Genomic DNA, 18,141 nt, shown 5'->3' with positions numbered 1-18,141 from the left:
TAAAAATACAAAAAAAACTAGCCGGGCGAGGTGGCAGGCACCTGTAGTCCCAGCTACTCGGGAGGCTGAGGCAGGAGAATGGCGTGAACCCGGGAGGCGGAGCTTGCAGTGAGCTGAGATCTGGCCACTGCACTCCAGCCTGGGCGACAGAGCGAGACTCCGCCTCAAAAAAAAAAAAAAAAAAAAAAAAAAATCGTTATGGATGGCTGAAATACTCAAAACCAACATCTCCCGGTAATCTTAGCCCCGGCGAGCGCAATGCAGCGCGCGATCCTCATCCTGGGCGCCCATCCTCGGCTGCTGCTTCTTCCTTTCGGGCCCCTGGGCCTGACCTTCCTTCCGGGTCCGCACAGAAGGCCTGAGCGCGTCGCCTCTAACACTGGTCCGGCGCGCGGAACGCGGTGTGCCTCGGCTGCCATCTCCTGGAGACTAATTCTAGCGGACGTCGAGAGTGAACCACAGCCTCAACAACATCTAATTCTAATTACAGCTCGTGATCGGTGAGGTGACAGAAATAAACAGGGCGCTGTGGCGGGAACTAATAGATGGTCTCTTTAGGGTGTATGAGGTGTCCCTTGACCCTTCTCTCCCCGAAGTGGACATCAAGGTGACTCCTCCCCCCAGGACCTCCTACCCGTGGCGTCCTGCGACCCCCACCCCCGCTGCCAGCCCTCCCGGGAGCCCTCGGGTGGAGCACGGGGTTGGCTGAGGGGTTGGGGAGCCTCTACCGACACAGTCAGCCCCGCAGGATGTAAGTGGCGCAGAATCCTTGAAAGAGCTTCCGAGTGAAACCCACGCCCGCCAGTGGGGCGGAGCCCTAGCGGGGAAGGGCGAGTTCTCGCAAGGCCAGCGTGGAAGGGAAGAACGCGTTGTGGGGAGGCAGGGGCGCAGGAGGGGGCCCGCAGCTGGTGCTCAGAGCCGGGAGGAAGGAACTCCCCCAGGAGTGGAGGGGTGGCCCTCGAGACGCCTCACGGGCCCCATCTCTCCGCGGAGCTCCAGGCAGCCTCGCCCATCACTCCTGCACCCCACGCGCCCTGGCCGAGAAATGGCGCTGGGCTCGGGCGGGGATCACCTCGAGGCCGGGGCTACCCTAATTTTAGGGCCTGGAGATACCTGTTGCTTTCAGGGACTCCAAGCCCTGTATTTCTCCGTCTGACTCAGCTCCTAGTCCGCACGGGAGCCTTTGCTCTTTTCCCGACATCTCCGGATTTCAACATCTGGCTCACTTCCTCGTCATCCGCACCTGCACCATCATCTGTCCACACATATGCAGCTTTCGGTTCCTCCTAGATGCCCGGCTAACCCCCAACCCATAAGATTCTACACCCGCTGGATTCTAGGCACTTTTACTGCCACTTAACTATGGTCAAGTACTCCATGACCCCATATGAGCCTTGTCATCTTTCCCAACTGCTCAACTTCCTCAATAGTTGTTTTCAATAACTCTCTTATCTGGTTCTTTCTGTGCCTCTCTTGCCTCTCTAAGTGTCTTTCTCTGGCTCTTTTCTCCCTCTATTGACCGCTTATATTTTGGCGTTCTTAGGGCTCGGGTGCTCTTTACACTGTCTCTGGAAAATCTCTCCATTCCCGTGACTTCAGCTATACCGATTTGCTGAGGACCCCTAAGTTTTTCTTTTTTGTAGAGACAGGGTCTCACTATGTTGCCCAGGCTGGTCTCGAACTTCTGAGCTCAAGTGACCCTTCCACCTTTGCCTCCCAAACTTCTCCTGAACTTTCCATATAACCTTAGCATGTCAAAAATGAAATTCATTTTCTCCTCCAAATTCATTCAGTTTCCTATTTCCCCAATCTTGCTTATGTCACTGCCATTCACCGGCTTGTCCAAGTTAGTAAGTCTGAAATCATGCCAGCTTTCTCCTTCCTTACTCTCCCACCCAACAATCCCCAGGTCCTGTCTATCCTCCTTCTTAAACAGCTCTTTCATTCATTTTTTAGTTTTATGTTTTTCATTAAATGAAAGACATTTCCCTAATTTCCTAGTATTTTACCTGCTGTTTCTGATTGTCACTATTCAGAAGGCAAATGACATGGTAAATGCCATCTGTCCTTACAACACCATTCTTGTTCCAGCTTCCCTCTATCTCTAGACAGCATGCTCTCTCTTGTTTCTCACAGCTAGGTTTCTTGAAAGAGGGCTGTCTCCACATTTCCCTTTTATATCTCAATCCAAATCAATTTGATTTTTATCCCAACCACTCTCACTAAGGTAAGTAATGACTAGAATACTGAGAATTGTCCTCTCTTCAATCTTAACGCTCCTTTTCTCTAGTATCAGCTGCTGATACTATTCACCTCCTTCCTTTCCTTTGTCTAGCTTTTTGTGTATCTTCTCCTTTTTCACGTCCTCTTTGCTATGTCCTCTTTCTGAAGCCATATCTTAAATGTTGGCATTGCTGGGCATGGTGGCTCATGTCTGTAATCCCAGCACTTTGGGAGGCAAAGGTGGGAGGGTCACTTGAGCTCAGGAGTTCAAGACCAGCCTGGGCAACATAGTGAGACCCTGTCTCTACAAAAAAAGAAAAAAAAAATTAGCTGGGCATGGTGATGCATGTCTGTGGTCCCAGCTACTTGGGAGGCTGAGGGAGGATCACTTAGGCCTAGGAGTTCAAAGCTGCAGTGAGCCGTGATAGTGCCACTGCACTCCAACCTGGGAGACAGAGTAGAGACCTTGTCTCAAAATAAATAAATAAATAAAAAATACATAAATAAATAAATATTGACATCATCTAGGCTTCTTTCATCAGAGCAATGCCTTCTTGATATGCAAGCTTGCTGGGCCTATTTGTGTCTCCCAAAAGTTCACTTGGCACCTATACAGCATACTTCAGTCTTTACTTCTGTCTCCAGACATTTCTACCTGCTACTCCTTCCCCTCATGTTCTCTCTCTCTCTGTTAATAATGTCATCATGTATCTAACTATGTGTGTTAAAAAACTAAGACATACGGTACTCTGCTCTTTTCCTTGCCCTCTCCCCCAAAATCAACTTGGTCATTAGCTCCTATGATTTCTGCCTTCTAATGAGTTCTTGGCATCACCATTGCTATTGTCTGGGCTTAGGCCCAAATTACTTGTGTTCTGGTCTCCTCCTGCATCCTAAGTATTGACATTACAGTAAATCAGACAGACACAGAGAGAGAGAGCGATCAACAAATCATGCTATCATGCCACTTCTCTGGTTTTAATTCTATAATGATATTCCATTGCTCAAAGAATAAGCCCCAAATTTCTTAGAATTGCATGAAGAATCTTTTCCAGTTTAACCTTGACCTACTGATTGGGTTTAACCTCATTCAGTGTCATCATGGGCCACTCCCCAGTACACACCTTCTATTCTACCCACAAAATATACCCATTCTTCACCTGCTACGAACTTTTTCACAACCATGTTTTTGGAAACATGTCATCTCTGCCTAATATATTCTTTCTCCACTTGCCATCTGTAAAATCACTCATCCTACAAGACTCATCTCAACTGATGTTACTATGGATTCATCCTGAGTCACTGGAGCTACTGTTTCCATCATTCTGTTCTCATCCTGCTGTGTACCTGCTCCATTAGAGATGCTGTCCACTCTGTTGTAAATACAACCTGTCTTTCCCATTCATCTGAGATACAGAGAAAAAGAAGGCACATATTTTACTTAGTTTTGTTTCTCAACTTCCTTATGGCCTGTTACAGTGCTCAGTACATTAAAAGTCTAATAAATGAAGTTATGGGCAAGTAGTAAATGGTTTGTTTTATATCATTTCCCAAATCCGTTATTTAGTGAAGAAGGGATTTCAAGGGATGAACAAATTTGATGTGGGAAGGGTTTAGAAAATATCTAAGCATCTAAATGTAAAAAATGTTCTGTGGTTCAAAAACTACAATCACTTTTTCTCTTTTTAAAAAATAGTACAATAGAAATCTAGAGTGGAGCAGGAGAGCATGGCCTTATTGCATCACTGAGTCCTTTTCCCTCAAAAATGAATTATTTTGATTTTTAACTGTGGGAACAAGAGAGGTAAATTTATACTGAATTTTTCCATGAATCCCAGTAAGGGGGAGAAAAAAAGCAATGTTGCATCTATATTGAAGGACTGTGAATTTACTTCATTTCCAGACCTATTATTTCAGTTTAGGGAATGGATGCCACTAGGGATAAGGAATCTTCTTCAGCACTTGGTCATTACCAGTCTGTGAGCAGAGATGCAGTTTGTTGAGTGCCAGAAAAATATGTTCCAGCCTCAGTGCTTGACCCTCCACTAAGATATTTGAAGATATGGCCGGGTGCGGTGGCTCACGCCTGTAATCCTAGCGCTTTGGGAGCCTGAAGCAGGTGGATCATGAGGTCAAGAGACTGAGACTATCCTGGTCAACATGGCGAAACCTGTCTCTACTAAAAATACAAAAATTAGCTGGGCGTGGTGGTGTTCGCCTGTAATCCCAGCTACTTGGGAGGCTGAGGCAGGAGAATTGCTTGAACTTGGGAGGCAGAGGTTGCAGTGAGCCAAGATCGTGCCACTGCACCCCAGTCTGGTGACAGAGTGAGACTCCATCTCAAAAAAAAAAAAAAAAAAAAAAAAGAAGAAGAAGAAGATATTTGAGGATATTAAGCAGGTTCTTTGCCCCAATCCCAGAATACATCCGACATAAGCCAGCCCTTGGCAATAAGTTCAGGATTCCAGTGGAAGAGCCAGCAGGACTGTTCTCACAAGTATAGAATAGCAGCTGGAGTTCAGAGATTAGAGTTTCAGCCAAATAGTCCTTAGAAGGGAAGCCTAGAGAAATCTGAGGTCCACCTTCTAGCTATGCTCACATGCCCAGTGAGTGGCAAAGAACAGCCTATCAGCTACCTTTTAAGTATCTTTTTAGAGGAAGGTTTTCTGGGATAGAAAAATTAATGACCTCAATCTTCTAGATGCTTTTCTTCCAGGAAAGAGGGTTGCCAATTCCCTGAGGAAATGAGTGTTCATCCTTTATTTGCTCACTGCTTGCAATCTCGCTAGATCTCTGCTTCTTATGTCTCCATCACTTTTGACTATCTCATTCTAAATTGTCCTCTTGGACTCAAACAGCTTTCTTAGGTGAGTCACTGGGAGTGTCTGCTTGATTTCTTTGGGGCAAGTGTTGAGACATTAAATGTGAAAATCTAAAAGTATTATAACATTACTGATTGGATATTGGTATATGTCACTGAATCATGTTTCTATTGTTCATTGAAAACGTTGCAATGTTAACTAATCTAACAGGAAAACCAAATATATAGGTGTAGATAGTTACCTGGGAACTTGTTTTATGTTTTCTCTTGGAGGGCAGATATTCCAGCTCCAGATCAATCCCAATGTTTTGCACTGTATGTGTGTGGTAAATATTTGCTTAACTAAGGTAGTTGGGTTAATTAAGCAATTGATCTAACCATGATGATTTAATCCACTAGGGTCAATTTTTTACTCATTTAAGGTTATAGTTTACAATTTAGACACTTAGCCTTACTTGGATAATTTGAAATTTGAGTCACCTATGCAGGAAAATTTGTAGCATTGAATGCCTATATTAGAAAAAAAGAATGTTTGGAAGTTCTAAAATGACTCATGATAGCTTCCAACTTAGGATACCAGATAAAAAAGATTAAATTAATCCCAAAGTGAGCAAAACAAAATAAATGATAAAAATCAGGGCATAAATCAATGAAATTAAAAACATGAAGTCAAGAGAGAAAATCAAGAGAGAAACCAAATGCTGGCAGTTTGAAAAGGTCAGTAAAGTTGATAAGACTGTAGCCAGGCTAATAAGAGATTATAGAACTAATAAGAGATTATAGCAAGGTTGCAGGATAGGAGTTAATATATAAAAGTGAATCTGTTCCCTATATACTATCTATGAACAAATGGAATTTGAAATTAAAAACACAATACTCACTACATTAGCTATCAAAAACTGAAATACTTAGGTCCAAATCTAACAAAATATGTACAAGATGTATTTAAGGAAAACTACAAAACTCTGTTGATAGAAATCAAATAACTACATAAATGAACAGATATTCCATATTAATGAGTAGGAAGACTCAATATTGTCAAGATGTCAGTCCTCACTAACGTGATGTACAGATTCGATGCAATCCCAATCAAAATTCTAGCAAGTTATTTTACAGATATTGACAAACTGGTTCTAAAGTTTATGTGGAAAGACAAAAACCTAAAGTAGTCAACATGACACTGAAGAAGAACAATGTTGGAGAATTGACACTACCCAAATTCAAGGCTTACTTTAAAGCTACGGTTAGCAAGACAGTGTGTTATTGGTGAAAGAATAAACAAATAGATCAACAGAACAGAATAGAGAATCTAAAAAGAGACCTACATAACTACAGTCAACTGATCTTTTATAAGAGGGGCAAAGGAAATGCAATGAAGTAAAGATAGTTTTTTCATCAAATGGTGCTGGAACAACTGGACACCACATGCAAAAATAAATGAATCTGGACACAGACTTTATACCCTTCACAAAAATTAACTCAAAATATGACACTATAAAATGCCTAGAAGATAACATAGGGAAAATCTAGATAATTCTGAGTTTGGTGATGACTTTTTAGACACAATTCCAAAGGCATGATTTATAAAAGAAAGAATTGATAAGCTGGACTTCATTAAAATTAAAATTTTCTGTTTCATGAAAGACACTATCAAGGGAATACAAGACACACCACAGGCTCAGAGAATATATTTGCAAAAGATACATCTTATGAAGGACTATTATTCAAAATATACAAAGAGCTCTTAAAAATCAACAGTAAAGAAATAACAACCCAATGAAAAAAGGGGCCAAAACCTTGACAGACACCTCATTAAAGAAGATACACAGAAGGCAAATAAGGTTAAGAAAATATTATCCACATTATATATCATTATTGAATACGTATATAATGGCCAAAATCTGGAATACTGACATCACCAAATGCTGGTGAAAATGTGGAGCAACGGGAGCTCTCATTCGTTGTTGGTGGGAATGCAAAATGGTATATCCACTCTGGAAGACAGTTTGGCAGTTTCTTTCAAAGCTAAACATACTCTTACCACACACTCCAGCCATTATCCTCCTTGGTATTTACCCAAACGACTTGAAAACTTATGTTCACAGAGAAACCTGCACACAGATTTTATAGTAGCTTTATTCATAATTGCCAAAACTTTGAAGCAACCAAGATATCCTTCAGTAGGTGAATGGATAAAGAAAGCTTGCTACATCCAGACAATTGAATATTACTCATGCAATAAATAAATGAGCTATCAAGTCACAAAATGGAGGAAATATAAATGCATATTACTAAGTATAAAAAGCTAATATGAAAAAATTACATACTGTATGATTCTAATTACACGACATTCTGGAAAAGCTATTCAAGACAATAAAAAGATCACTGAACTATTGTTGTTCAACAGGGAATTGAACAAGAGCAAGGGGTAGAAAGTTTATTCAAATAAATTACAATAGAAAACTTTCCAAAACTTGAGAAAGAGATCAACATCCAGATGCAGGAAGGTTAGAGAAAGCCAGTTTCAAGTTAATTAAGACTACCCCAAGGCACATAATAAACTCTCAAAAGTGAAAGACAAAGAGAGGATCCCAAAAACAGCAAGAAAAAAGCAAACAGTATTTATAGGAGCTCTAATTCATGTGGCAATAGACTTTTCAATGGAAAACTACAGACCAGGAAGGAGTGGAAAGACATTGTTCAAAACACTGCCATTTAAGAATACTATATCCAGCAATGCTATCATTCAAAAATGAAGGAACGATAAAGTCTTTCCCAGAAAAACAAAAGCTGAGAGAATTCACCACCACACACACACAAAAAGAAGCTAATGAGAATTCTTCAATCTGGAAAAAAAAACCCCAAAACCACTAACATGCAAAAAGAAAATATTTGAAGATATAAAACCCACTGGTAAAATTAAGTACATGGACAAACTCAGAATAATACTGTAGCTGTGGTATGTAATTCATTCATAACTCTAGTATGAAGCCCAAAAGGTAAAACTATCAAAAACAACAATAGCTACAGCAACCAGTTAAAAGACAGGCAATATAAAAATATGTAAATTGAGACAACATAAACTAAAAATTGGGGGATAGAATTAAAGTGTATTTTTTTTATTTTCTTTGTATCTATTCTCTCCTTTATAATCTGAGTTGTCACCTCTTTAAAATAATTTGTTATATCTATAAGGTTTTAATATTATAGGCCAATATCACTGATGAACATAGATCAAAATATCTTCAAAAAATTACTAGCAACCTAGACTTAACAACACATTAACAAGATTATTCACCATTATCAAAGGGAATTCATCTCAGGGATGCAAAGATGGTTCAATGTATAATATATAAATCAGTAAATGCAATACACCACATTAACAGAACCAAGAACAAAAACCATATGATCATTTCAATAGATGCTGAGAAAGCATATGATAAAATTCAACATTGCTTTGTGATTTAAAAAAATGAATTGGGTATAGAAGGAACATATTTCAAAGTAATAAAGGCCATGTGACAAACAAATAACTAATATTAAACTGAACAGGAAAAATTGAAAGCTTTTCCTACGAGATCTGGAAGAAGACAAATATGTCCAATGTCATCACTTTTATTCAATACAGTACTGGAAGTCCTGGCCAGAGCAATTAGCAATTAGGCAAGAGAAAGAAATAAGGGGCACCCAGATTGGAATGGAAGAAGTGAAATTAGCCTTGTTTGAAGATGACATGGTCTTATATTTAGAAAAACCTAAAGACTCCAGCAAAACAATAGTTAGAACCGATAAATGAATTCGGTAAGGTTGTAAGATATAAAATCAACATACAAAACTCAATAGCATTTCTACACATCAACAATGAACAATCTGAAAAAATCAAGAAAATAATCTCATTTACAATAGCTACAAAGAATATAAAATGACTAGTAATCAATTTAATCAAATAAGTTAAAGATCTCTATGAGAAAAACCACAAAACAGTAATGAAAAATAGACAAGAACACACAAAACCTGGAAAGATATTCATGCTTATGTACTGGAAGAACTAATATTGTTAAAATGTCCATTCTACTGAAAGCAATTTAAAGACTAGATGCAATCCCTATCAAAATACCAATGAAATTCTTCACAGAAATAGAAAAAAAAAATTCTAAAATTTATATGGAACTACCAAAGAGCCAGAATAGGCAAAGTAATTCTGAGCAAAGAAAACAAAGCTGGATGCATACCACTACCTGATTTCAAAATTTACTGCAAAGCTATAATAAGCAGATCAGCATAGTTCGGCATAAAGACACACATACTAACGGAACATAACCTAGATATAAATAACCTAGATATAAACCTAGATATGAATCCACACATTTATAGCCCACCCATTTGTGTTTTTTTTTCAAGATGGTGTCTCGCTCTTGCCCAGGCTGGAGTGCAGTGGCGCAATCATGCCTCAGTGCAGCCTCGGCCTCCCCGGGATTAGGTGATCCTCCCACCTCAGTCTCCTGAGTAGCTGAAACTACAGGTGCACACCACTATGACCGGCTAATTTTTGTATTTTTTGTTGAGATGGGCTTTCACCATGTCTCCCAGGCCAGTCTTGAACTCCTGGCCTCAAGCGATCCACCTGCCTTGGCCTCTCAAAGTGGTGGGATTACAGGTGTGAGCCACAGTGCCCAGCCCAGGCAACTCATTTTTTACAAAGGTGCCAAGAATACACAATGGAGAAAAGAGTGTCTTCAATAAATGGTGCTCGGGAAACTGGATAACCATAGGCAGGACAATGAAACTAGAGCCCTCTCTCTCACTAGACACAAAAATAAAATAAAAATGAATTAAGTTCTTTAATGTAAGACCCGAAACTATGAAACTAATAGAAGAAAACATTGGGGAAATGCTGGAGTACATTGGTCTGGGCAAAGGTATAAGACCTTAAAAGCACAGGCAACCAAAGCAAACATGGACAAATGGGATTGTATCAAGCTAAAAAGCTTCTGCACAGCAAAAGAAACAATCAATAAAAGGAAGAGACAACCCACAGAATGAAAGTATTTGCAAATTATCCATCTGACAAGAGATTAATAACCAGAATGTATAAGGACCTTACATGACTTAATAGCAAAAATCATAATCATCATAATAATTTGATTTAAAAATCGGCAAAAGATCTGAACAGACATTTCTCAAGAGGAGATATACAAACAGCCAATAGCTATATAAAAAAATGCTCAACATCACTAATCAAAGAAATGCAAATCAAAACCACAATGAGCTATCATCTCCTTCCAGTTAAAATGTCTTTTATCAAAAAGACAGGGAATAGCAGATGCTACTCAGAATGTGGAGGAGGGGGAACCCTCTTATACTGTTGGTGGGAATGTCAATTAGTACAGTCACTATTGAAAACTGCACTGAGGTTCCTCAGAAATGGAACTACCATTATGAACCAGCAATTCCACTACTTGGTATATATCCAAAAGAAGGGATATCAATATATTGAAAAGCTAACTGAACTTCCATGTTTATTTCAGCACTACTCACAATATCCAAAATATGGAATGAACCTAAGTGCCCATCAGTGGATCAGTGGGTAAAGAACATGTGGTGTATATAGACACAAGGGAATATTATTCAGCCATAAATATTCTAAACATTCTTTTAAAAGAATGAAATGAAATCCTGTCATTTGCAGAAACATGGATGGAACTGGAGGCCATTATGTTAAGCGAAATAAGTTAGGTTCAGAAAGAAAAACATTATCAGATGTTCTCACTCATATGTGAGAAGTGAAAAAGTATATCTCATTAAAATAGAGAGTATATTAGTGGTTATCAGAGACTGGGAAGGAAGATTAATGGTAGAAATATACAGTTTGATAGAATAATAAGATCCAGCGTTTGATAAATCAGCGGGGTGAATATGGTTTATTTCAAAATAACTAGAAGATAATTATTTATATGTTTCTAGCTTAAAGAAAAGACAAATATTTAAAGTGGTGGACATCCCAGCATCACTGATTTGATCTTTATAAATTGTATGAATGTATTAAATTATCACATGTACCTGAAAGTATATACAGCTTTTATCTATCAATAAAAAATAAAAACAAAAAGTAAAATCCAGCTATTATTCTCCCTACCCCCAGTCATCTGAATCCTTTCTGTTCTCCATGCCTGCTCCAAAAAGGTAAACAGGGTTTTCACAGTCATTTGTATAATTTGTCAATGCCCTGAAGTCCAATTCATATCACTAGACGACTGCATAGATTTGTCTATTTTTGACTTTCGTTCTACAACGTGTAGCTTATTCGTATCACTAGACGGCTGCATAGATTTGTTTATGTTTAATTGTCGTTCTGCAATGTGCTGCTTACTTCCATGTACCAAGAATTGGCACTTTTCTGGTCACTGAAGTAATAATTCACAGTTATTTTCAAGGACACATTAACTCGGGGTAGGAATGGGGTGTAATATTGCTTCCTGATTGAAAACTCCCAGAGAGCAGCGTCTTCCTTTTATTCGCGTGAGCTTCCTCAATACGCCGCACAGGAAGCCCCCGCTGCCTGCGGGACTCGCACCGCCCTCCTACTTACGCGCCAGCTGGGCTGGGGAGGTGCCTGGCCGGGTGCCGACTCTGCCGGACTCCCTACCCCGCTAGGATCTGACAGCCGCCTCGGCCAGACGTCTTGTCCCCGCCACTCCGACCCGGTCTCTCCTCGCTTCTGGGCAGCGGCGCCTACAACTGGGGTACGTGCCTGGTTTGGGGAGCGGCTTCCACACCCTGGCACCAGGTTATCCGCTATTGCGCCTAAGAAAGGGGCAGGAAGCTGCGAAGGTGAAGCCGGGGATAGAGCCCAGCACGCCTTCCTGGACCTGGGACGTTTTCCTGGGGCTTCCGGACGGCAGGGGCGTAGCTGCGCCTGACTGAGACCCCTGCCGGTCCTGACAACGACGCGGGTGGGGAGGATGGGTGCGGATCTGGGGAGGGCCTGTCTTGGTTCGTCTCGGCTCACCCTGCTGGAGCTGGGAAACAGGTGCAGACATTCAGGCCGCCCAGCCCACCCTGCTGAAGTACTCACTAGGGGCGGGAGGAGGCTGTGACTCCTCTAGGTCCTCAGGCCGTGCACCTGGAGGCCCAGGAGGAGGCAAGGCCGCCTGCGGGATGGGGGCGTCGGGGAGCCTCTAGGTCTGTAGCCTGGGGCCACCTGGCCACAGGTGACCCTGCAGAGAGCAGTGTGTTGGAAATTTCTGAGAAGAATGGAGACCCTCAAGAGAGAACTAGGGGCGGGTCCCAAAGGCAGCCTGGACCCTGCGCCTCCCCCAACACCTTTTCCAAGAATGAGCGCATGGGTGTCACAGCCCTCTCTGGCCTCCAGAGTTTGGCCAACACCACAGCACTTTTGAGGTCATCCAGGCCTGCAAAGATAATCGTGAGGGACATTCCACATCTGTTTTAAATGAACTCATTGCAAGATAAAATATTTCAAAATTCGTTATCCTTAAGCTAAGAGAAGATTGGGTGTGTGTGTGGCGGGGGGGGGGGGGGGGGGGGGGAGGGTGCATTTTAATCGTATTTAGATTTTGTCGTGTAAGATAAAATTGGCACTGGAATTAGTTTATTCTCACCCATCCCTTAAAACTCAGTTTTGGAAAACATAAGTTATAGCAAATTAATATTCAGCACTGTAGGGGTCTAATTGTGCCTGGCGACAGAAGTGTGACTGAGAGCTGTAATCTCCCGGTTGTAGTTCATAGGGCTGACGTGTTAAGTCATGCAATGTGCACTGTGATTGATGTGAAACTAAGAGAGGAAGCAAACAGTGGGCAAGAGATTTTCGCAGATTTTCGGAGGAGGAAAGAGGATAGAAGAGTGAGACTGGTGCCCTCAGTGCCTTTTGTGGGGTGGGGGTGGGAAGTAACCTATAAAGAACGGTGAGGCTTCACGTTGGGGGCACTAATTACCTGAAATGACAGGAGGGAAATGCAGGGCTGAGAAATACGGGCCTTGGTCTAAATCTGTTTACAGAATGGTTTGATTCCCCTGATGCCAGTACCCACCTTGGCAACCAACCACCCTCCCTCCCCTAGCCAGCTACCCAATAGCAGACCAGTGTCTCACCCCTACAGGATCTGATGCTCAAACGCAGGGACCCACAGGTTCTGTGAGGGAATGGAGGAAGGCACCAGGCTAGAAACCAGCTAATGGCCAAGTGAAAGTCCCCTCAGTCCCCCGATCCCACCTGCTTCCATACCACCAGAAGATTAGTGTCTCGAAAAACCCACTGGTCTCAGAAAAAAGACCTTCATTTCCTGGTTCCTCAACAAAATCGCATTGCAGTGAATCACCTTTCCCTCCCATAGCCTCCACCCTTACAACCAAAATGACCTACCCATGTAAACAGAACTTCTAATCAGTGTTTTCATTTTAAACATGGACTGGAAAGTTCAGCATTTCTGGAAAAGCCCATGTATGAAGAGAGAGATCTAAATAGTAAGAGCAAACACTAACCACCATGGCAAAGACATCTGAGAACGTGAGGCAGCACCAGAGGCAGAAGACAGCACAATAAAACTATAATTGACGTTCTCTAGGGAATTAAAACTGAATGCTGTGAAAAAGGAATAACAGGGCATAAGTAGGATTTTTCGGAAATCAAAATTTTACTAGCTTAAATTTTAAAAATTAATAGAGGCCAGGTGTGGTGGCTCACACTTGTAATTCCAGCACTTTGGGAGGCTGAGGTGGGCGGATCACTTGAGGTCCAGGAGTTCAAGACCAGCATGGGCAACATGGTGAAACGCCGTCTCTGCCAAAAAATGCAAAAATTAGCCAAATATGGTGGTCATGCCTGTGGCCTCAGCTACTCAGATGGGTGGAGGGACCCGAGACAGGAGGATTGCTTGAGCCTGTGAGGTCAAGGCTGCAGTGAGCCGTGATCACAGCACTGCACTCCAGCCTCGGTTAATCCCAGCTATTCAGGAGGCTGAGGCATGAGAATCACTTGAACCCGGGAGGTGGAGGTTGCAGTGAGCTGAAATCACGCCATTGCACTCCAGCTTGGGTGACAAGAGCAAAACTCTGTCTCAAAATACATAAATAAATAATAAAGCATCTGATTATTAGACTTCATAATTAATGCTTAAACATTAAAAAAATGACTTACTTGCTGTGTAAGTAGTATGCTTTACAGTTTAAGAAAAAAATTAGGTTTATCATATTGGAAAACAATAAGTTGATCAATAACTAAAGTATAATAGTAGGGAAAGTTGTTCTCTGCTTGTGAAAATTCTTTTTTGGTAATGAAAATTTTAGGCTTTAAAGAATGCTGCACTCATCAGCAGACTGAAAGACTGAGAGATGAAAAATGGGATTGATAGGTTCTTCATATGTGGTTGAACATATAATTACTAAAAATGTTTGACTGATCTGTAGAAAATTTAGGGGAAAATTTGCCAGAGACACATTGAAAACTAAAGAAATGAAGAAAAAGCAATATTAACATAAGGAAAAACAGCTAATGCCCCATTTCTTTGCTTGTAAAATGCAGATATTTACAGCACCTACCTCATCATGTTATATGGATTAAATGAAATTTTGCAAGAAAAGCCCTAGTGTAGTTTTTGCATGTGTACCTATTTGCTCACTGAACAAAAGTATTAACCATATTTATTAATAAATAAGAGTAAAAATACAATACATATGTAAGCCCACATTGATGTAATGTTGTTTTAAAATCCATTGTTTCAGGTTCACTGTCATGGACGCCCTATCAGAAGCAACTGGCATCTTTGCATTAAACCTTTTGAAAAAGCTAGGGGAAAACAACTCAAACAACATATTTTTTTCACCCATGAGCATGTCATCAGCCTTGGCCATGGTTTTCATGGGAGCGAAGGGAAACACTGCAGCCCAGATGTCTCAGGTACCTAGAGCCACTTAAAGACAACAATAAATGCTACTACTCAGTTGAGCTCTTCTTCTACATTTCAAGTCCCAAACAAATTCCTCTGTTAACAGACAGCTTTGATAGTATCATAGGATGTGGATGGAGAGTTGGCAGGATGGAGCATGTTACCACTGCCTGACCATCTGTGGTGACTTGGGATCACTCATGTGGGTGCTTCTGCAGGCTACTGGGCTAGAAGGTCCAGGAAGGTCTCACTCACTTGTCTGGGTCTTGGTGCTGCTTGGTGGCTGGGGCCTTAGTTCCCTACAAGCAAGTCTTCCCATTCCTCCAGGCTTTTCTGTGTATCATTGCTTTAGGACAGCTTGTGCTTCCTTACACCATAGTAGCTGGGTTATGAGAGAGCAAAAATGGAAGCTGCTAGGCTTTTTAAGGACAGTATCATGTCTGCATTCTGTTATTCAGAGCAAGTCACAGGACCAGCCCAGATCCCACAGGAGGGGAGAGAGACTCCATCTTTTGATGTCAGGAGCAGCCTGTGCATGCAGAGATGGAACATATGGTTGGCAGCTGTGTTTTCAGACAAACTACCACAAATAGTGAACATAAATAACTAGATACATTTTGTTAGGATTTGCAAAAGGCATTTCCACTCATACGAATACTTAGAAAACTTTGGTTTCCTTTAGGAAGTAATTATAGGCAGGACTGAGAAGAGCTATAGGTAGGGAGACTGGGTGGCTTTCAAGACACTTTTCATCTGTAATTAATCATCATTTAAGCTACAATAAGGATCTGTAAACCTCTTAGTGCTAAGTTTAGTGTTGTGCCTATTTCTTGAAGTCAGGGAATACTGAAAACGTTATTTTCCTGTTTTTTTGTTTTGTTTAATTTCAGGCACTTTCTTTTAGTAAAATTGGAGGTGAAGATGGAGATATTCACCAAGGTTTTCAGTCACTTCTCACTGAAATTAACAAAACTGGCACTCAGTACTTGCTTAGAACTGCTAACTGGCTCTTTGGAGAAAAGTCTTATGACTTCCTCTCAGTAAGTCATACTTGTTTTTCATTGGAGAAAATAAAGATAGTAATGGGTGATGGACAGTAGTAGAAAGAATGTGGGCTATGAATTCATACAGGTGGGCCTGAATCCAGGACTCCATTCAGGAACCTCACACACTCGTCTGATTCCATTTTATCATTTATAAAATGGGTCTTAGAGCAAATACTGCCCAGAGTTTTGTGAAGCTTTAATGAGATAATCTTTATAAAAGAATTTACACACATTTACAATTGGAAAAGAATCAGCCAAAACAAAGAAATGATCAAAATGAGTATTTCTGGTATTTGCTTTGCAGATATTGTTAACGTTTTTGTGCATTGTGACACTTTCTTAATGTTTTACACATTTTAATATTTTGATTTACTTTTTAGACACTGAAAATCTTTTAAAGCTTATTTTTGGCTAATTATACTGGTTGTATTTGTTGACAGTGCTTTTATGACATTTAAATTTTAATTTTATTTTTTAAATGTATTTATTTATTTATTTATTTTTGAGATAGAGTCTCACTCACTCTGTCGCCCAGGCTGGAGTGCAGTGGCACAATCTCGGCTCACTGCAGCCTCCACTTCCCGGGCTCAATGCTTCTCCTGCGTCTGACTCTCAAGTGGCTGCAATTACAGGTGTGTGCCACCACACCTGGCTAAGTGTTGTATTTTTAGTAGAGATGGCGTTTCACCATGTTGGCAAGGCTGGTCTTCAACTCCTGACCTCAAGTGATCCGCCCGCCTTGGCTTCCCAGAGTGCTGGGATTACAGGTGTGAGCCACTGCGCCTGGCCATGACATTTTTATTTTTAAAAACCAAAACTGCTCAAGTAATTTCTTGATATATGAAAACACATATAATGTATATAAACCAAGAGTCCTCATCAACATATTTCCAACCCCATTACTCTCCTTTTCAATGTCAGAGCTTTTATAGATTTGAGGTGTATCCTCCTTCACATCTAGAAATTTTGCTTTGTGGGTTTTCCCCCCATATAATATTATTATACTATACATATTGCTTTATACTTTGTGGTCTTTTACTTAACAATGTGTCTTAAATTCTTTCCACCTCAGTCTATGTGAATCTGCATCACTCTTTTTAACCATTTTCTGATATTCCTAAGTATGGTCATATCTTGATGTAGGAAACATTTATTTCCTTGATGAGCATTTCAGCTGTATTTAACCGGGGCCATTACAGACAGTAATATCCTGTACACAGTTTTGTTCGTATGTGCGTAAGTTACTGTCTAAGATGGATTTGCAGAAGGAAGGGAATGAAGCTTTGAAGTTTTAATAAATACTGCCAAGCTGCTCACCACAGTACTGTTGCCATTTTACGATCCCGAAGGCATATTTGTAGAGTGTTCATTTCCACCCACCATCAGCAACACGGCATATTGTTAACTTTTAAAGTTTTTGGTTGTTAGTGGAACTAAACAATTTTTCTTATGTTTATTGAGCATTTCTATCTTTTCTGTGAATTACCTATTTATGTATTATTTTACACATTTCCCCATGGGGATGGATGTCTTTTTCTTACTGATTTATAAGAATCATTTATGTTTAGGATATCAGTCTTACTGTGTTGTATGGTTTTATTCATTATTTTTCAAACTTGTTTCAGACTCTAATTGTTTCAAAACGAATTGGTATAAAGTGAAGGTTGTAAGGCATAAAGTCAAATATTTATAAGATTTGTGTATGGTATTATGATTTTTACAGCTTATTTTTGTAGTCTTAGCTACTATTAACTTTATTACCAGCTTTTTATTAGTTTTCTATATAAAGACAACCAAAATGTTAACAAACAAATATCCATTTTTGGTGACTATTTTAAGAAAATCATTGATATTTTAAATGTTATTTTGATACTGAAATGTAAAATCAAGAGATGAGAATTATTTGTCATCTGTTTCTCATTAATTAATTAATTAACTATTCTTATTTCCAAGAATCTGGCACCAATAGCAATATATAATTAGATGTTATTTTACTTTGACTAGTGATGGCTTGTAAAATAGTAACTTAAAATAGCAAACAATTATTTTAAAACATGTTTAATAGATAAAAAGATCACCTAGGGGTGCAACAAGTCATCAATATGTGAGATTCATCAGTTTACTTTCAGATTATTTCTCATAT

The 18,141-nt window shown here is 40.3% G+C and overlaps 1 protein-coding gene and 1 long non-coding RNA gene across 5 annotated transcripts in view; one reads left to right on the top strand and one right to left on the bottom strand.

The window, feature by feature from the left end:
• LOC135968212 (uncharacterized) overlaps positions 1 to 18,141 on the bottom strand; it is a 202,200-nt gene that overhangs the window by 167,861 nt on the left and 16,198 nt on the right. The window lies entirely within an intron of this gene.
• The window catches only part of LOC102131730 (serpin B6-like), a 28,999-nt gene continuing 11,050 nt past the window's right edge, over positions 193 to 18,141 (top strand). Inside the window, exons 1-3 of one of the 2 annotated variants that reach the window (XM_065533659.1) lie at positions 193 to 500; positions 14,789 to 14,963; positions 15,843 to 15,992. In XM_065533659.1, coding sequence (XP_065389731.1) covers positions 259 to 500; positions 14,789 to 14,963; positions 15,843 to 15,992 — 567 coding nt within the window. In that variant the 5' untranslated portion in view covers positions 193 to 258. Of the gene's footprint in view, positions 501 to 11,676; positions 11,788 to 14,788; positions 14,964 to 15,842; positions 15,993 to 18,141 lie in introns of those variants that run through there. The other variant, XM_005586507.4, reaches the window with a different exon arrangement.

This window comes from Macaca fascicularis, chromosome 18, assembly GCF_037993035.2.
Source record: "Macaca fascicularis isolate 582-1 chromosome 18, T2T-MFA8v1.1".
NCBI classification, from domain to species: Eukaryota; Metazoa; Chordata; class Mammalia; order Primates; family Cercopithecidae; genus Macaca; species Macaca fascicularis.
Note: the sequence above shows the minus strand (reverse complement) of the source record. Positions and strands in the feature narration are given on the sequence as shown.